Raw genomic sequence first — 21759 nt, forward strand, 5'->3', positions numbered from 1 at the left:
TCGGAAGTGCAGGTGCCTCTCCTTAGATAACCTTCCATAATTTCTTCCACTAGCCGGTAGTATGGATAAAAAAGAACAGGGGTCCTGACCCTGGCTGGTGTGGCTCAGTGGATTGAGTGCTGGCCTGCTAACCTAGGGGTAGCTGGTTCCATTCCCTGTCAGGGCACATGCCTGGATTGCAGGTCACGTCCCAGTTCAGGGGAAGCAAAAGGCAACCAATTCGTTCTATCACACATCTATGTTTCTCTTCTTTTCTTTCTCCCTCCATTCCCCCATCTCTAAAATTAAATAAATAAATATACTTTAAAATAAAACAAACAACAAAAACAACTTGGGCCAGGGCGTGCCACATGCTAAACCTGATCAGCTTAGTAAACTCCACCATGATTCCCTTACAAAGTGAGAGGCTGAAGATACCCATAGATATACGGTCAGAAATTAAAACTTCCCAACTAACAGCCAGTCATGCCAAGGAGTCTTGTCCTAGATCGATAATTTCCTTGAGAAAGGTCAATTTTCACCTTAACTGAGCCCATCTATCTACTTTTGCACTTATGTTAACATAATTTGGAATGTCAGGATAACCTCCCTATTTTGTACCCCTCAGGGTGCATCCTCTCCACCAGAACAGAGACCAAATGACCCCTTACAGTGCTCCCGCTATATCGCGGTTCACTTATCGCAGCCTCACTGTATTGCGTGGTTTTTAAAATATTATATTTAATTATTTATCGCGGATTGCTCGCTATATCACAGGATTTTGCAGTGCTCTATATGTATGTTGTTAAAGTTATGAAGTAACTTTAAGAGTGTAGAATATGTTTAAGAACATAAGTAGTATTTATAAAAGTGTGGAAAAGGTTAATGAGGGAGTGGGAACGGTTAATAAGGGACTGGGAACAGTTTATAAGTGTGTGGGAAGGGTTTATAAAGCCTTAAAATATACATAAATTCTAAAATAAATGTTAGGTTCCTATTTCTCGATTTTTCAATTATTGCCGGGTGTGGGGGTTCTAGAACATAATACCCGAGATAAGTGAGGAAATATGCACTGTTCTTATTATTGTGTTAATTAAATGTTAACTATCCCATATCCCCCAATGTAAAAGGACATTTTTAAATTTTATCTAATATCAGAGTTTCATTTTCCTTTCTCCCATCTCAGTAACCTATAACCAATGGAGTACGAGTTCCTCCCTTCTGTCTTCCCTTTTCATCTGAGGGACACAATAAATGCTAAAACTGCCATTTTCTGAAGCATTATCTCACTGCATTGAGATTGTTTCCTGGCAGTTGTCATCAGTTTGGCTAAAAAAAATTTTTTTAAGTTTCTGCAGTTTGATTGTTTCTTACGTTGACACCACAAATGGGTGCACCTTGATATTACCTGTGAACCGCACTCAGGTCTGTGGTTTCCACAGGGTCCTCACATCCCAGAGCGGGGAAACCATCAAGGAAAGAGTCTTACGTCACCATAAGGTAGTGTCACCACCAGGGAGGGGCTGGGACACCCTGTCCTTCCTCGTCTAGCTCCATAATGATTTTCCACTTCAGAACCTGCGGGAACACGCAGGCACCCACCTGCACCTCCAGCTAACCGAGTCTCAGCTGTATCCCGGCCCCGCCCTGCGGTCTGGGGACCTCAGGTAAGAGTCTGTCCTCAGTGCGGCCTCTCACCAGCCCTCTGACCTGGAACGAGGGCCCCTCTCCCTGAGCCTCTCTCTCTCATCACCGGACCCCAGCAGGTTTCTGTCTCAGCAGGATGGAAAAGCCTTGGAAACCCAGACACAGCACGTGGCCCCTCTCGGTCACGGCCTTCCCTGGCAACGCCTCCCCCTGCTCCGCCTCAGACTGTTTAAGGCAGATGCAGGGCGGCCGCCAGGACTGCGCGTCCTTCAGGGTCAGCGGCACCGGCGCGTCCTTCCACGGCGGCCCCTCAGCCCGTCACCCATCTTATCCAGTGACACCCTGTGTCACCCACGGCGCCTCACGACCCGGAAGCCGTGACCTCGGTTGCAGAACAGGACGGGCACCGCGCACCCGGGTGCGGGGCTCGGTGGGGGAGGGGAGGGCCCGGGACCGCACTCACCTCAGCCCGGCGCCTCAGTGCGGCCCCCGCCGCCGGACTCTGTGGGCGGAGCGGGGCGGAAGCGACGGGCGAGGCGGGGGCGCAGGTCTCCGCGGTCCCCATCCCGGAGCAGGAGCAGGTCACCTCAGCGGAGTCACCGAGACTCACGGTGGCCTTTGCGTCACCACAACAACGGGTATCTCCACTGCGCCTCTCACCGGTGAGATCCTGATGGAAGACAAAAGGCCCGCCACAGACAGACGGAAGTCCCGCCCCCGAGCGCTCCGCCCTAACGGAAGTGCCTTTTCTGAGCCTCCATTGGCTCAGCCCTGAAGAGCGTTCTGGGTACTGTGGTTCCTACTGTCCAAAACGTTCAAGCGGTTTCCCACTTGATTCCAAGAGAAACGACCCAGATTTACCAGGAAAGTCCCGAGAAATAATGCGTCCTGGGTCCAAACGAGATCTTGAAACTGATAAAGGATGTCATCTGTGTCAGAATATAGGGGCAGGCAGAATGCACACCGGGACGTTTGGTATATGCTCTTCTACTTGGTCCTGGCCTGGGTCCCCAAAGGATATGCTGGTGGGCTTAGCCCACTATTACGGAAATGTTAATGGACCTAGTCCGACCTGTTAATTAACCTGATCGGTAGGAGGTGCGAACAGGCAAAGCAATGAGATGTAAGTGACCTACTGAATATGTTGATAAGCAAACCCACCGTCCCTGAAATGTGTGTTGGACAAGTATAAAAGGGCTCATGCAGAAGTCTAGGCAGGTGATTCCTGGGGGTCCACAAGGAGGACCAGGAGTCTCCATTATCCCATAACCTTGTTCCTAGGGGCCCTTGAGTCCGTCCGGGAGTTGCGTCCCACCTTAACCCCCTTCCCACTTCTTTTGTTCTTTCAACAAACACGTTACTTGCTTCCACAGCATCTCAGGGTGATTTCTCAGAGCAGAGCTGCCCTGACAATCTGTTCTTGGTGAAGGGTCTTGCGTGCATGATAATGAACATGAATCATCTTTGCAACTCCACACAGCCAGTCATACTAAAAGGAGGTACTCCTGCATTTCAGGGTCCGGAAAATTTTATCAGATAACCTACTTACACCATCACATATATGACAGAGATAGAACAAGAATGTAAAACAAATGTTTGATACACAAAATAACGAAGATACAAATTATAAACTTACTTGGAAGTGTATTATTTAATTATAAAAATCAAGAAAAGCTTTTTTGAAAAAGTGTAAAATTGAATTCTGACAGTTATTCATGTGAGATTCAAAATGATATTGTAATTATAAGAGATTTTGTACTCTCCACACATATTTACGATCAGAGGTGACATGTTTCTTGCATTCCAAATAGAATAAGATGAACCTATTTATACTTATATTTAAATAACATACATCTTTATACTTAACCTATGTTTAAGTCAAACGTAAAAAACGCATAAATCTTAAAATTAAAAAAATTATGGACCTATATATGTGCAGTTATATTAAAAATAAAAAAACACTGCTTATACCAGTGTCCCTCAGTAGATTGAGCACAAGTCTGGCACCTGAATCTTTGCCGGTTCAAATTCCAATCAGGGCATATGCCTGTGTTGCAGCGCGTTTCCATGTAAGGGAAATGTGAGAGGCAACCGATCCGTGTTTATTTCACTCTTTTTGGTTCTGCCTTTTTCTCTTCTCCCCTCTCTCTAAAAATAAGTAAAATATTTTTTAAAAATACTGTAAAAATCTTATTTAAAAACTTAGAACAAACATCGCACTAAAATCTAAATAAAACTTGAAAAACATATAACTAAGTAACACAGGAGTGGAATATAATATAAAAAGTTACCAGATATTACTTAAATATCACTTTTCAAAAAATAAAATACAGCATTACCAGCATCCTGCAACTGGTACAATGATCATAGAAATGGTCTGACACTCCAGCCAAGGTGCAAGGATGAGGAAACTATGCTACATTTTTATTTTCCATGGAACAGCATCTGATCTAATCAAATCTTTCTCCTCACTTTCAGTGAGAGTTCTTCAAATACTCAGGATCCACACACTTGTCATTTTGGTGTGCTGCTTTTTTCATGTTTCAACAGCACATATCACCTTAAGATTTAGTATAACATATAGTATTTACTTTTTGAATTCATGGCCAGGTTTCAAGAAAGGTTTTAAGGAAGCAAGGTTGCAAGCAGAGTTGTGCATTCATAGATATATAACAAGAACTCGAAGAACCTATGAAGATGAAATACATTAATTACTAAATGATGGTTACAGAAATGAAATACAACACCATGTCTTTTCTTTGACTCTTCCTAATTTTTCAGCTAACCACTTCCTATCCTTGTCATCTATTTTTTCCTCAAGTTCTCATAAATCAAAAGGTCTCAGACTTTGTAGAAACAGCAATTTCATGATAGCTAAGGTTACGGGAGAGTGATAGCTCAGGTTAAATCTCACGTTCTTAGAAGTCAGTGTCCTTTACCACCATAGTGTTTTACCTGTTCTCAGGCTTAATGAAGCCTTTTCTAGCTATATAAGTAATTCTCATCGTATATCTCCATTAATCAACAGGAATACCTTCCTTCGTTTGATATCATTCTCTTCCAGGAATAATCTGTAGTCCCTATTCAGATAACCTCAATGCATTTACAGCTAAAATGATCATCATGTCCAGGATAAGGAGGTAAAATCTAAAATTCATAACCTTCATCTCAGGTTCAGATGTCCACTTTCAATACAACATGGATGCCAACATTACACCCATTCTGGCAGCAAATGTGACATTGGTACATAACCATTATTCCCAGATATATGTCATAATCTTAGAAGATTGGAATCAACCATATCCAAGAAAATTCGGTAACAAATGTCTTCTCATAAGAAATGTGAATTCGTCATTATTCCCTGACAAGAGGTCAGCTCTATTAATGCAAAAACTTTTGTCAGCTTCAGATGTCCATTTTTTACAACTTCTAGGATGCCAACAAAGGTAAACTGGCTATCTAACCATATTGCAACGTATACTGAGCAAACGAAACCTGGCTGGTTTGGCTCAGTGGATTGAGCGTCGGCCTGCGAGTTAAGTGTCGCTGGTTCGATCTTCCAGTCAGGGCACATCAGAGAAGGAAAACTCTGACTCCAAAAAACCTCCGCTGCCTTGCGGCATACCTCCTCAGGGGAAAGGCTAAGGGAGTAAACCCCGACAGAAAATCCGGAGCCGGAGTCCCTAAGGCGGTTTGACGTTGTAGTCAACACCGGCAACTCCTGCGGCGCACCTGAAGCCAAGCTGTATTGATTCCATCTTTCCCTTGGACCCTTCAGCTGCGAAGAGAGGGGGGGTCTGCTGCATGGGCAACAGCAGACCCTCCATATCACCCTGCCCAGGCTCTGTAGCTTCAGCTTCACTGGAGAGGACACTCCAGCGTCATCGCAAGATGTCGATTCAACACGGGAGGAGACAGATACCATGTCACTCCCGAGTCGGACTGCACAGCCATTCTCGGCGGTGCAGATAGACTCTTAAGAAGCTACACCATCGTCTCTCGAGATGGACGGCTGCCGGCGACGACGACTGAGCAAACGAACTATACCTCAGAAACTTTTGTAGGAAATGTTATGAAGAAAAGGAAATAATTTCTGCGATTAAAACACTAATAAAGCAGAGAGCAAGATAAAATAAACTCTGAGGAAGTAAAAGGTATGATGTCACACAATCCACGTATTTTAGGGCTGCCTGATATCTACTCTCCAAGATCCCTGCACACCTCTCCAAAGGACCTTTGCTCTCATCTCTGAGTAAACACAACTATACTCCAGACATTTATTCAAAGCTTTGCTCACTATGAATGGTAGGAAGACTATGTTTTGCAGTGTTTGAGTGAAACTTAATGTATTCGTAGCAACAGTAGCATGTATATTCCAACATTTTTAGTGCATGGATTTCAAATGGGTTCTGTAATAGTATTTTATTTACATGTCTATGATGCACATGGGTGTTAAAAGTTTCTACTTGATTTAGTGACACCAAGACGAACTTAAACAGACTAATAAAAGTTATAAAATAGGAAGAGCAAGGTAATCTAGCATGTAAAAAAACTCAAAGGTAATAAATAGGAGTAATTCTAAAATCTAATGACTGAAATTGAGCCCTGGCTGTTGTATCTCAGTGGATTGAGCACAAGCCTGTGAACCAAAGGGTCACCAGTTCCACTCTCCGTCAGGGCACATGTGTTTATGGGCCAGGTCTCCAGTTGGGGGTGACTGGGAGGCAACCATTGATGTTTCTCTCCCTCCCTTTTCCAATGTGTAAGAGAAACATCAATTCTTTGCCTCTCACACTCCCCTCACTGGGGACCAGTTCCATAACCTAGGCACGTACCCTGACCAGAAATGAATCTACAACCTTTCATTTTGTGGGAAAATACTCAACCTACTGTGCACTGCCACAAAGGTAAGGTGCTTTTTAATTCCTATTTTACATACAAAAATACAGAGGTCCATAGAGTGTATTACTTTTCTATAATCATAACTATGGTCAATAAGATTTAAAACTAGGTTGCATCGCACAAGGTATGAGGAGTCTAATCACTGATTTCTTGTCTTGGGCTTCTGGGAGGGCTTTCAGGCTCAACAAACACCTGTGTAAACTCATACCACCTGGTGTACCTTTAAGTCCTACATCAGTCACCAAACTCCAGATGACAGACAATTAATATGGGTGAATGATAAAAAGCAAGACTTATTACATGACTAAATGTTTCAATTTACAGAAGTGATAGAATGTGTTAATAATGCAGATTCTTCTTTGAAGTGTATATGTACCCAGCACATTGTGTGCAGCAAGATAATTCAAATAATTTTGCTGTTTGTACAATTGAAAACATTTATTCCAAAAACATTATTCGATAAAGTGAAAATGACTTGTTATTCAAGAAGTGAGAATTGGTGACATTACAACATAGATCATTCTTGTGTCACTGTCCTATTCGTTACACAGGAGTAGCCCAAATTAAAGAAAGGATAGGCAAATTACGTAAGAACGCATTTTAATAAAAACATACCAGTAGTACAGACAATGCCCTAAAAATGCTTATGATGAACTCTTGGGAAAATGCAAAAACAGAGAGAATAACAAATATATGAAAAGGGCTAAAATTATACAAGTTAGACCAATAAACATATGTTAGGGAGGGGTAATAAAACATCAAAATGCATAAAGTCACAATTTAGATCGTATCCATTTAAATATTCAAAATTTAAACACCAAACTTCCGAGACATATGAACACATTAAACTAAACTCACACACTTCCACAAAGGTTTTCATCACTCATCACACTTAAAAATGAGATTTGCTAAAATCTAACTATTTACACAGAATTCTCCAATGTCAAAAGGGAATAGATTTACAGCTAAAGATTTCCCATGTTCACATTATGCCTGAAACCTTGAACCACTGTGAACTATGCTTAAGATAGCCATGGATCTAAGGTAAGACTTTCCACATTTCATGTACCTGAAGGCCTATCATCTGTATAAAGTCTGTGATATCTGATAGTAAGAAAGGAGAAAGGATCAGAAAAAAATTTCTCCCATTCCCTGCACTCATAAGGCCTTTCATCAAGTAAAATTCAATATAATGGAGGACAATGCTAGAAAGAAAATTCTCAAATGGCATTCACATATAAAAAGCTTTTTCCTATGTGACTTGTCATAAGGTAACAAAAGCAATGGATACAAAATATTTATCAGATTTTCCTAATTTATAAAAACTTAGACATTGTTATTATTTAATGACAAAGAAGGCAACAGTCAATTACATGCAGTTCCATTTTCCCAGCACCCAAATGCATTTCTACAGTATAGACTCTATCATACTAGGAAAAATCACTGATACAAAAAAAAATTTCCCACATTCAGCAAACACAGGAATTTCTCTAGTGTAAACTCTCTGAAGACAGATCCAGGAAGGCCAGAGAGAAAGTATTTCCATTTATACTGCATTCACAATGTGTCTGTCCAGTGTCAAGTCTATAAGGGTAACGAAGGTTACTGGTAAAAAAAAATTTTATACATTCCCTGCAGCCAGAAAACTTTTCACCTGTGTGTAGTCTCTCATAACAATGAAGGTTTACACTAAAGATAAAATATTTCCCACATTTGTGTTTCTTTGCTGTGAAGTCTCTGACGGTAAAGAAAGTAACTACTACAGGTAAAGGATTCCCCATAGTCAAGAGTTCATAAGACCTTTATACAGTGTGAATACTTCGATGATAATGAGAAGCAGAGCTACAGGTACAAGATCCCCCTCATTATCTGCCCTTAGAAATCTTTTTTCCAGTGTGAACTCTATGATGCCGGTAGAGATGAGAGCTTCTGGTAAAGGATTTCCCACATTCACCACACTCATAAGGCCTTTCTCCAGTGTGAACTCTCTGATGTATGCACAGGGTAGAGTTAGTAAAAAAAGATTTCCCACATGCACTACACTCATAATCCCTTTCTCCGGTGTGAAGTCTCTGATGAACACGGAGGGCAGAGCTACTGGTAAAAGATTTTCCACATTCAGTGCACCCATAAGGTCTTTCTCCAGTGTGAACTCTTTGATGTTCATGAAGGTTAGAGCTAGTAGTGAAAGATTTTCCACATTCAGTGCATATGTAAGGCCTTACTCCAGTGTGAACTCTGTGATGAACCCGATAGGAACACCTACGGGTAAAAGATTTTCCGCATTGAGTGCACTCGTAAGGCCTTTCTCCAGTGTGAACTCTCTGATGTCTGCACAGGGTATAGTTAGTAATAAAAGATTTTCCACATTCAGTGCACTCATAAGGCCTTTCTCCAGTGTGAACTTTCAGATGATAATGGAGAGCAGAATTACTGGTAAAAGTTTTTCCACATTCACTGCACTTAGAAGTCCTTTCTGAAGTGTGAACTCTCTGATGATAAAGGAGGGAAGAGCTAGCAGTAAAAGACTTTCCACATTCACCACACTCATAGGGCCTTTCTCCAGTGTGAACTCTGTGATGCGCATGTAGGGAAGAGGTACGAATAAAAGATTTCCCACATTTACCACACTCATAGGGCCTTTCTCCAGTGTGAACTCTCTTATGCCGGCAGAGATGAGATCTACTGTTAAAAGACTTCCCACATTCACCACACTCAAAAGGTCTTTCTGCGGTATGAACTCTATGATGTAAATGAAGGTCAGAGCTACGAATAAAAGATTTTCCACATTCACCACACTTATAAGGCCTTTCTCCAGTGTGAACTTTCTGATGAACCTTGAGGGTAGAGCTTTGGGTAAAAGACTTTCCACATTCACCACACTCATAAGGCCTTTCCCCAGTGTGAACTCGCTGATGAACACGGAGGGAAGAGCTACTGGTAAAAAACTTCCCACATTCACCACACTTATAAGGCCTTTCTCCAGTGTGACTTCTCTGATGCCGGCAGAGATGAGATCTACTGGTAAAAGACTTCCCACATTCACCACACTCAAAAGGTCTTTCTGCAGTGTGAACTCTATGATGAAAACGGAGGTCATAGTTACGAATAAAAGATTTCCCACATTCACCACACTTATAAGGCCTTTCTCCAGTGTGAACTTTCTGATGAAAATTGAGGTAAGAGCTTTGGGTAAAAGATTTACCACATTCACCACACTCATAGGGCCTTTCACCAGTGTGAACTCTCTGATGCCGGAAGAGATGGGATCTACTGGTAAAAGATTTCCCACATTTACCACACTCAAAAGGTCTTTCTGCAGTGTGAACTCTATGATGAAAATGGAGGTCAGAGCTATGAATAAAAGACTTCCCACTTTCACCACACTTATAAGGCCTTTCTCCAGTGTGAACTTTCTGATGAACATGGAGGGAAGAACAATTGGTAAAAGATTCCCCACATTCACAACACACAAAATATTGTCTTCCAGTAAGGAATCTCTCGTTCTCAATAACTGTTACATCACAGCCAATGCTTTTCTTGTCTTCTTTTGGGGTGTAATGATATTTTGTATCTTTCGAATTTATTCCAGACACAGAGATTTCCTTTCTCCTTTGCATGGTGTGAGTAGCCACTTGCTCCTTATGTCCAGAACTGTTGAGAAAGCATTTTCCAACAAGAGTGGAGGTATCAGGATTCCATAATACATGGAAATTGCAGCTTTTTGCAAGGGAGAGACTGTCCACACTGCTTGCGAAACAGTTCTTTGTTTTGTACTCTACCTGGTCCTGGTGACTCTGCGCACTGAAATAAAATGCTTCTGCACATGCCCCACACCTCAGCAGTGTTGGGCTGTATTGTGTTCCCGGCAGGTCAATCAACAGGAAAATCTCTCTCAAGACGGGCCCACAACTCCCACAGGGGTGGTGCTTCCGGACAGACAATGCTGACTTGAGGTTGTTAACGTGAGACTGTCTTGGAGAAATTTTCTGTTCATTGGGTGTCTCCACATCCTCTGCTGCACAGCAGCAACCTGAACAGATACAAACACTAGTGAATACATAGTGACCTATAGGGAGGGGGTCTTCTCATCACAAATATGAATGTGTAACATCTGACATGCACCTACGTGGTGATTTCTTGAGCTGTGAGATAGACTCTGAGAAAGGCCTTCAGGTCAGTAAATAATGGGCACTTCACTAAATCAAAGATATTAGGATAGGATGGGACACAAGGAAGAGAGGCTGGGAATACAAGGTGTCCTCGGATAATGGCTGCCTAAAAAACCAGTCTTGCTTGTGACGTAAGACTGTGTAGAGGAATGGGAATGTGCCTCAAACCATCAATATCAACCGCAGCAGAGCAGATGCTGTGCAAAGTTTCCAGAGAAGTATGTGCACACTTGAAGGTCCACAGGCACTGATCAAAATTGAAGGGTACATCAAAAGGACTCCTCAGAGAAATGGATGTGGTGTAGACGTTGAGAGGCAGACATTATCCCTGGCTAGAACTCAGAGTTTAAATGAAAACTGTTGAAAATGACAAACTGAGAATGTGACAGCAGTGGGAGAGAACAAATGGATCAAGTGTGGCCCCTGGCAATAATGATAAAATACACTTAAAGAGAAGTGCTTCCTCATTATGTTTTAACAAAGCCGTAGAATCAAATTCTACCCAACTCCCCTTCACAAATGCCAGATACCCTCTTTGACCATCCTCTAATGTGGTACACAGGGGACTCTTCCACCTCCCTCCCAGTTCACCAATTATGTCGAATACAGATGATGCAACTCCAAAGAGAAAGCAGAAGAGATGATAACCAGCATCATCACAGAACAACGTAGTACAAAGGAAGTCTAAAAGTTCTATGTACGTGACGTCAGCAAGATGGCAGAATAAAAAATACAAATATCCAACCTCTTTCAAGTATAATTAGCCATGGCTGGCTTGGCTGCGTGGACTGAGGGTAGTCCTGTGAACCAAAGGGGCATGGGTTCGATTCCCAGTCAGAGCACATGCTTGGATTGTGAGTCAAGTCCCCAGATAGGGGCGAATGAGAGGCAACCACCCATTGACATTTCTCTGCCTCTCTTTCGCCCTCGTTTCCCGTCTTTCTAAAAACACGTAAATAATGTTTTTAAAATATAAAAGAATAACCAGACAATTATCCATGATAAAAAAGGATTCCTTCAGGAACAGGTGAGAGGCTTAAGAGCCTAATTATTACAAAGAGCTACGAAGTGGAGCATAATGCAAAGAATTACACAGAAGAGCTGGAAAGCATGATTAGCAAATATTGTTAGATTTTAAATATAAGGGTGAGAACTTCTGTCAGATATTGCTCTGGTGCTACCAACAACTCTAGTGGCTTGTTTTGTTGCATCAAAGACTTAATAAAAATGTTATTTAAAAATAGTCTTATTCTGGCCAAGATGGAGATGTAGACAGACATGCTGCGTCTCCCTCCACAACTAAAAAGGAATACAACTACCTCAAAAACTAGAAACAACCAGAAGTTCCAGAAAATCAAACTGCATGGAAATCCAGCAAACAAATATACAAAGAAAAAATACTCATCCAGACAGGTAGGAGAGGTGGAGCCAGGACAGAGAGCACATGGTGTGGTGGTGGCAGCAGCAGCAACAGCAGCAGGGAGCCAGAAAGCGCAGTTACATGTTCTAAAAAGTCAGGAGAAACACCTGGGGAGCATTCCCAGTTCCTAACCAGACCACGCAGCTCACTGTCCCAGCACCAGTGAAAACCAAGCCTCATTGCTTTTGACTGTGCAAACCAGTGGGTGTTGGGACGGAGGCAGAAACTGACAGTCTCTCAGCAGAGTCCACTTGTTTAAGGAGCCCCCAAGGACCTAGAACATCCACAGACCCACCCACTCTGGGAAAGACAGCCAGGGAAGCAGCTAGAGGGGCACTATCTGGTGCGGAAGTGGGAGAAGTGCCTGAAAAGGGGGTGAGTACTGGGTAAGTGGCATTTCTCCTTCTCTGACCCCTCCCCACATACAACGCCACAACGTGGTGAAACAGGTCGCCCGTTACTGACGAATACCTAAGGCTCCGCCCCTTACAACGTAGTAGGAGCAACAGCTCTCACTGAGACACGGAAGCAAGAAAACAGACTTCTGGCCAAGATGGAGGCCTAGACTGACACGCTCCTTCTCCCTCCACAACTAAGAAGGACCACAACTACTGCAAAACCAGAAATAACCAGAAGTTCCAGAAAATAAATAGAAGTCCACTGTATGAAGTTATTAAAAAGTGGTGCTCTTCTGGACAAGTAGGACTGGCAAAGCCAGGAAGGAGATTTTAAGCTGTGCTATCCGCGGCAGAAGCAGCGATGGAGGCAGAACAGCAGTAAGCACAAACACCTGTATTTAGGGGGAGGCGAGAAGCGCCTGAGGAGCACCCCTGGCTGCAGACCAGACCCGTCAGCTTGCAATTCCAAAGCTGGGGAAGGCAGACCTCCATTGCCTTGGACTGTGAGGTCCGGAGCGGGTGGGGATGGAGGAGGAGGCTCCCAGTCTCTCAGCAGAGAGTGAACAACAGGAATCCATCATGGACCCCCACCGCCACAGAAAACGCCAGAGCGCGGTGAGACGGGTTGCCCAGTTGTGACAAGTGCACGGGGCTCCACCCTGTATAGCAAAAGATGTGTGAGAACCCTGCCCAGGAACCAAAGATAAGCACAAAATGGTCAGGATGGCACAGATCATGATCCAGATCCCAGTGACGCAGCTGACCAGACAGCAGATATCTAATCTAACGAAGCAGCAGATAGGAAATCTTTCTGAGGCTCAGTTCAGAGCATTGGTTATATGAATGCTTACAGACCTGAAAGCAGATCTTAAACAAGACGGGGAAGGAATAAAGTCTAGACCTGCTGAAATGAACAAAAACACATACGAAATTGAAGGAATTCATCAGATCCAAACCACTGTTATATAAAATGTTAAAGGGACTTGTTTAGGAGAAGGAGGATCAAAACTATGAGCATTAAAATGAAAACTGAATCACAACAACCAACAACAGAATCTAGGGAATTGAAACAAAGGCAAACTAAGTAGGCTACGAGAGTGGGAAAAGAATTATAGATATGGGGAACATTTTGGGGGGAGGTCAGTTGGGAGGGGGAAAGGGAGAAACGGAGGGAGATGGTACAGGAATTAAAAAGCATAGTAGGAAGGAATGGAGTAGATAGGAAGAAGTTGAGAAGAACTATATGCACAACCAACGGGCATGGACTAAGGGGAGGGAAAACTGGAAGGAGGGGGGAGGTCACTGGGTGGAGAGGAACAGAGGGAAAAGAAATTGGGACAACCGTAATAGCATAAACAATAAAGTATATTTAAAAAAGTCTTTCAACTGAAATACAGGCATACTAAATAGAAAAAGGAAAACGTGGGAAAGTGTAAAAGTCTCTGGAAGGCCAGTCATGCCATCAAGTTCACAATACTAAGAGTTCATTGGTATAGTGTACTTTATATAACTCTATTGTAGAGGATAAAAATAAAGTGTATTAAAAAGAAAAATGGTGACAATTTGTGAATAGATACACGAAGTATAAAGATGTGAAGTGTGACATCAAAACATATAGAGGGGTTTGTGTGGCAGAGGGGCAAAGGGTATAACTTTTCCATGCAGCTGAAGCTGTTTTCAGGTTACAATGAACTGTTAAGAGTATGAGTACTTTTATGGAAGTCTAATGAAAACAAAGCTCAAGGACAATCCTGTTTAATGGATGGATGCACAAAAGACTAAAGAAAACACACAAAAAGACAGCAAGACAGGAATACAAAAAGGAAGTACAAAAAAGGCAGAAAACAATAAAAAGGTGGCAACAGCAGGTCCTTCAAGAAATTCTCCAACCAAAAGCACGTGGAGGTATAAAAACACAACCCACAAAAGCATTTGAGATGGTTTCCTGGTCATTGTCAAAGTGCGGCTCAAAAAAAACTCATTAAAAAAAAAATCTCATGAAGCATGAAAAAAATGAAGGGATTAGAGTCAAATTAGCAGTTATTGAATAGTCATGGGGATGTAAAGTACAGCCAAAAGAATATAGTTAAATAGCATTCTACTAATTATGTATGGTGTCAGATGGGTGTGAAATTTATTGAGATGATTCCTTAGTAAGCTATACAATGCATAATTATGAAACTAACATAATAATGTATGTCAGCAGTATTTAAATACAAAAATATTTATAGAAAAAACAAATAGCCCTGGCTGGTGTGGGTCAGTGGATTGAGTATTGGCCAACAAACCCAAAGGTCACCGGTTCGAAACCCAGTCTGGGTACATTTGTGGGTTCCAGGCCAGGTGTCCAGTTGGGGGCGGGCCAAAGGCTACCAACAGATTTCTCGCCCTCTTTTCCCTCCTTACTTTACCTTCTTTCTAAAATAAACAAATAAATAAAATCTTAAAATTAATTAATAAATTAGGGCTTGGCTGGGCTTAACCTGTATTAAAAAAAAAAAAAACTCCCCACAAGACACAATATATGCTGCTTCTAAGAGGCTCACTGAATATTTATGGACACCAATATGCTAAAAATAAAGAGATGTCAAAAATATTCCATGCAAATAGCTCTAGAGTGCAGGAACATAACACTTTAATCACTATGCACCCCACCACACAGCACCTAAGTACAGTAAGCAAACAACATGAGATCTGAAGGCAGAGAACGCAACGCAACAGCACCAGACAACTTAAATATTCCCCTTTCAACAATGGGTAGATGATCTCATTGCACAGCAAAAAGGAGTTACTAAACTTTGAAAACACTATTGAGAAAACAGAACCAATATATATATGCACAGTATTTAATCTAGGCTTGATTAAGAGGCTTATTAATTTGAGCCCTGTCCTATGCATGATTAAAGATTGTAAGTTTGATCCCCTTCGAAAGTTAGTCTAAAGGCAACCTACAGATGCTTCTCTCTCACATTGGTATTTCTCATTCTTACTCCCTTATTCTCTCTAATAAGAAATAAAAATGTTTCCAGTGAAGATAAAAAAATATATATAGCTGTAGAAATGGTCAACAGGAATACAAAAAAATACCATTTTTCCCTAATCAATGAGAAATGAATTAGGATTCTGGCAACATTACTAACCTCAAATCCTTCACTGTGGGTTGACTTCAGCAGGTGATGGGTTCCAGGGAGAGGAGGAGGCAGTGCAAACAAACCAGCCCCTCCAAGTCCAGAATCTACCCAGAAAACTGGGAAAGCAGGCAGTGCCCACAGTCCACATGTGAGGACAGAGTGCACCCTCAGGATCACAAGGTACGGGAGCAATGCAAATCGTCATCAAGGTCACCAGGAAAGTGTGAGCTTTGCTTTTTTTGTCTTGTTTTGTGTTTTAATTGTAAGTTAATTAGATTTTAGGGCAATGAAGCAAAAAGGAGGACTCCTGGATATGATCAAGGGTGAGCTTGTTTGGTGAAACGGACAGTCCACCAAAGGAGGGAAAGGAAGGATGACGTACCCCACCCAAGATCTCAGCAGTCCTGAGCCCAGACACACAATATCGTCCAGAGCTCTCAACACGAAAAAAAACAGTGTTAGTATGGAGCAGAAAAGCCCTTGATATTCTGTGTATCATTTTATCATTTCCACTATCTGGGACTGAAAGTCTTTGAAACCATGTAATCATCAAAGGCCTGGATGATAGACAGGAAGGGTTCAACAGTGGCAAAAGAAGTTCCATAAAACAGCTTTTGTTAACTGCCTGTCTGATCACTCTTTTATGAGGGGGTCCCTAGGGCTTAGAGAAAGAACCCATAAGTAACTGTGGGTAACAGTCTCCATTCTAATTAATTGCATCACGACAGCGTTCTGTTTTGCAATAAGATGAACTAGAGCAAAACGAGAATTCATGTTTAGAACCCCCCAACACCCCTCACACACACACCTACATTGGGGTAGTGAAGTCCGGCCCCAGGCAGAAACTCACACCACATTTACCTGACAATCAATATGTAGCTCCCCGACCCCCATCCCTCCTAAGACAAAAGTCCTCAGGACAAAGGACCTGGTGATTACTGGCACCTCTGCCCTTCCTACCCTTACCTTGCCCTGCCCTGAACCCATGTCTTTCACCTCTGCCTGGGCAAGCCCAGTTCTAATCCCTGAGAACCTATCACTATAAATCCTGCTTGCATGCTACTAGACTTGCTGGAAAGAAGTCCCCAGTTTCTCGCGTAAAAAGACCAAGAATGTTATTCATTGTTCCCTGGGTACAACCCTAATCAGGACCCTTAGACCTCAGAATAGAAGAAGCAAATTGCAACCCTGAGGGAATGCGGGTGCAGGACTGCCAAAGAAGAGTGCACTGGGAGAGAGGGTCTTACCCAATGAAGATATAAGAGCATAGTTCTCCAGCATCACATCTAGGTATAGGTTTCTCTGAGGTTCATCTAGAAGGTACCATTCTGTCCTGGAGAAATACACGGCGACATCCTCAAAGGTCACAAAAACCTGTCAAAATTAACAAATAAATCTGGAAAAGTCTTTCTGAAACACAGCCATCCCACAATGCTCTACACACAGCCCCTGCAGGACACACAGTTATAAAAGCACAGCAGCCCTTGGTGTCAAGAGCTGCCTGCTGTCTCATCTACTTCATTAATCACCCACATAACCCTCAGCAAGGGCAGGTGGAGTATGAGGTAGTGGGACAGAAAAATGCCATCTCAGTGATGAGGCTGCAGGACCCCATTCTTCCTGCTAATATATTTTACTGACTCTCCCACTTCAAGCCTCAAAACAGCCAAATGTAGTCTTATGTCTCACCCTCATGTCCCCACTCCAGGTTTCCACGACTATCAGCTCACACTTCCTCTAGCTGTGCACCATCGTGTTCTCTCCCTGCTTCACAGCCTCACATCCAGGTTCACATCCCCAGCTCTGCCTCCTTTGCTGTCATGCACAAAACATCTTTCCACTTTGCTTGATTCCATCCTCAGTTATTTCGCAGATTTCCAACCATGTGTTCAGCTGCTCACTAAATGTCTTCACTCACTGCTTTTAAACCTTTAAAAGTGTGACCCAAAAGGACCTTCTGATATTTCCATAGAGAATTAACCTACCACCATCTTCACCAGCCCAGTTGATGGAGCCTCCACTGCTTCAGCTGCTACGACCAAATATGCTAGGGTGGTTTTAAACCCTTTCCTTTCTCCCTTCCAGCTGCAAAATCTGAATAACTAGCCATGACTGATAACACTCAGTGGACTGAGTGCTGGCCTGTGAATCAAAGGGTTGCTGGTTTTATTCTCAGTCAGGGAACATTTCTGGGTTGTGGGCTGCATCTACAGTTGGGACTGTGTGAAAAGCAAGCACATATTGACGTGTTTCTCCTCTCTTTCTCCCTATAAAAATTAAGAAAGAAAAAAAATTTTTTTAGACCTGAAACTCTACATGCCCATTGTCAAAAAAAAAAAGAACATAAAAATGAGGAAAAGGAATGAGGGTAATGAAAGATAATAAGGGACAAAAAAAGTAATGAAGAAAAATGTAATTTAAAAAGTGGTCCAACAATCCAACCTTTTCTTCTACACCTGAGACCCAACTCTGGTTCACCATCTCTCCTCAGATCACAGAACTTGCCTTGTCCTGGGCTCCATGCCTCCTATTTTACTCCCATAACCTGTTTCCCACTCTCTACCAGATGGAAAATGTTTTAACACAAGAGAGGTAAACTTCTTTCTCTTATGCAAGTGCCCCATTATATCCTTGAACCAAATTCTCATTTAACTAGTTTACAAGTCTGATTTTTGACCCCCTGTTCCTTGTTTTTAACAAAAAGGGAGAAGACCTGAGGAACCTATCCCAGCACTGTGGCACCTCGAAGCATTTGTAATTGCTGGTGTCTCTCCCTAGTTAACCTTTCATAACTTCTTCCACTGGCAGCCATTGTGTAACAAAAATAGGGGGCCCCGCCCTGGTTGGTGTGGCTCAGTGGATTAACTGCTGGCCTGCTAACCTAGGGGTACCTTGTTCCATTCCCTTTCCAAGGCCATGCCTGGATTGTAGGCCAAGTCCCAGTTCAGGGGGAGCAAGAGGAAACCAATTTCGTTTCTCACACATCTATGTTTCTCTCCTTCCCGTTCTCCCTCCCTTCCCTTGTTTCTAAAATGAAATAAATACACTTAAAAAAAAAAAAAAAAAGAAAAAGCAACCTGGCCGACAGCTTGCCACATCCTAAACCTGATCAGCTTCCGAGGTCCACCATGATTTCCTTACAAACTGAGACCGAGAATACCCAGAGATATACAGTCAGAAATTAAAACTTCCCAACTAACAGCCAGTCACGGTAAGTAGTCTTGTCTTAGACCATTAATTTCTGTAAGAAAGGTCAGTTTTTCCCTTAAGAGGGCTCATCTATCTATTTATGCACTTAACATACTTTGGAATTTCAGAATAATTTCCATTTTTCTACCCCACTGCACCAGAACAGACACCAAACAACACATTGTTGAAATTATTGTTAATTAAATGTTAACTATCCTATATAAAGAACATTTTTAACTTTTATCTTAATATCCATTTTCTTTTCTCCCGCCTCACTAACCTATCACCAATGGAGTACAAGTTCCTCTCTTCTGTTTTCCCTTTTCATCTGAGGGACACAATAAATGCTAAAACTGCCATTTTATGAAGCATTTTCTCACTGCATTGAGATTGTTTCCTGGCAGTCGTCATCAGTTTGGCTAAAAAAACATTTAAAAAGTTTCTGCAGTTTGACTGTTTCTTTCGTTGACACCACACATGGGTGCACCTTGACATTACCTGTGACACGCACTCAGGTCTGTGGTATCCACAGGGTCCTCACATCCCAGAGCGGGGAAACCATCAAGGGAACAGTCTTTAGACACCATAAGGTAGTGTCACCACCAGGGAGGGGCTGGGACACCCTGTCCTTCCTTGTCTAGTTCCATAATGGTTTTCAAGTTCTGAACCTGGGGGAACACGCAGGCACCCACCTGCACCTCCAGCTAACCGGGTCTCAGCTGTATCCCGGCCCCGCCCTGCGGTCTGGGGACCTCAGGTAAGAGTCTGTCCTCAGTGCGGCCTCTCACCAGCCCTCTGACCTGGAACGAGGGCCCCTCTCCCTGAGCCTCTCTCTCTCATCACCGGACCCCAGCAGGTTTCTGTCTCAGCAGGATGGAAAAGCCTTGGAAACCCAGACACAGCACGTGGCTGCTCTCGGTCACGGCCTTCCCTGGCAACGCCTCCCCCTGCTCCGCCTCAGACTGTTTAAGGCCGATGCAGGGCGGCCGCCAGGACTGCGCGTCCTTCAGGGTCAGCGGCACCTGCGCGTCCTTCCACGGCGGCCCCTCAGCCCGTCACCATCTCACCCCGTGACACCCTTGTCACCCACGGCGCCTCACGACCCGGAAGCCGTGGCCTCGGTTGCAGGACAGGACGGGCACCGCGCACCCGGGTGCGGGGCTTGGTGGGGGAGGGGAGGGCCCGGGACGCGCACTCACCTCAGCCCGGCGCCTCAGTGCGGCCCCCGCCGCCGGACGCTGTGGGCGGAGCGGGGCGGAAGCGACGGGCGAGGCGGGGGCGCAGGGCACCGCGGTCCCCATCCCGGAGCAGGAGCAGGTCACCTGAGCGGAGTCACGGAGACTCAAAGTGGCGTTTGTATCACTGCGCCTCTGACCGGTGAGATGCTGATGGAAGACAAAATGCCCGCCACGGAGAGACGGAAGTCCCGCCCACAAGCGCTCTGCCCTAACGGAAGTGCCTTTTCTGAGCCTCCATTGGCTCAGCCCTGGACAGCCTTCTGGGTACTGTGGTTCCTATTGTTGAAGAGGGTAGAAGGGGTTCCCCACCTGATTCCAAGAGGAACGGCACAGATTTACCCGGAAAAGTACTGAGAAATAACCCATCCTGGTCTAAAAGAGATCTTGAATATGATAACATATGCCATCTGTATCTGAACATGGAGGCTGCTGGAACTTTTGGTCGTCGTCGGCAGCCGTCCGTCTCGAGAGACGATGGTGTAGCTTCTTAAGAGTCTATCTGCACCGCCGAGAATGGCTGTGCAGTCCAACTCGGGAGTGACACGGTATCTGTCTCCTCCCGTGTTGAATCGACATCTTATGATGACGCTGGAGTGTCCTCTCCAGTGAAGCTGAAGCTACAGAGCCTGGGCAGGGTGATATGGAGGGTCTGCTGTTGCCCATGCATATACTTTTGGTATATGCTCATCAACCTGGTCCTCGCTTGAGTTCCGGAAGGATATGCGGATAGACTCAGCCGGCTTGGAGCGAAATGTTAATAGACCTAACCGGATTTGCTAAGTAGGTTAGGGTGCTGGGGGTGGTGGTGGTGGGGAGTAATGAGAAGTAAATTACTTATTGAATATGTTGATAACTAAACTCACCCTCACTGAAATGTGTGTTGGACAAGTGTAAAAGGGCTCATGCAGAAGTCTAGGCCAGTGATTCCTACCCGCCGACCAGGACTAGAAGTCTCCATTCCCCCATAACCTTGTTTCTAGAGGCCCTTGAGTCGGTCCGGAAGTTGCTTCTCATCTTAACCCCCTTCCCACTTCTTTTGTTCTTTCTAAAAACACGTTACTTGCTTCCACAATATTCTCAGGGTGATTTCTAAGAATAGAGCTGCCCTGACAATTTGTTCTTAGTGAAGGGTCTTGCGTGCATGTATATGAACATGGATCATCTCTGCAACTCCACACAGCCAGTATAGTAAGAGAAGGTACTCCTGCATTACAGGGTCGAAAAAATATATATAAATGACGTACTTACACCACCACATATATGACAGAGATAACACAAAAATATAAGACAAACGTTTGATTAACAAAATTACAAAGATACGGAATATAAACTTAAATGGAAGTTTATTGTTGTATAAATGAATTAAGAAAATAATTTTTGAAATAGTGGTAAAATTGAATTCTGACCGTGTTATTTTAATTTCAAAATCATATTATAATTATCATAAAAGAGATTTTTTACTCTAGACATATTTAAGATCAGAGGGCACTTGCTTCTTTCATTCCTAATGGAACACGGTAAACCTATTTATAAATTGTATTTAGAGTAAATAATGTATATATTCATACTCAACCTATGTGTTGTTCAAAAACGTAAAAAGCGTATTAAATCTTTAACAAAAAATATGGACATATATATGTGCAATAATATTAAAATTCAAATATACTCTTTAGACCACTGTCA

General features: G+C 43.2%; 1 protein-coding gene across 1 annotated transcript; it reads right to left on the reverse strand.

The window, feature by feature from the left end:
- Positions 1–8309: 8309 nt before the first annotated feature.
- Positions 8310–20195, reverse strand: LOC149995704 (uncharacterized). Its single transcript, XM_090260946.1, has 3 exons — positions 20038–20195; positions 16897–17023; positions 8310–10561 (listed from the first exon to the last, which is right to left on the reverse strand). The coding sequence occupies exons 1-3, from the start codon at positions 20137–20139 to the stop codon at positions 8394–8396; spliced, it is 2397 nt and encodes a 798-aa protein (XP_090117072.1). The 5' UTR covers positions 20140–20195; the 3' UTR covers positions 8310–8393.
- Between the last annotated feature and the right edge of the window lie 1564 nt (positions 20196–21759).

This window comes from Furipterus horrens, unplaced genomic scaffold (genome assembly GCF_987537825.1).
Source record: "Furipterus horrens unplaced genomic scaffold, mFurHor1.1.pri manual_scaffold_13, whole genome shotgun sequence".
NCBI classification, from domain to species: domain Eukaryota; kingdom Metazoa; phylum Chordata; class Mammalia; order Chiroptera; family Furipteridae; genus Furipterus; species Furipterus horrens.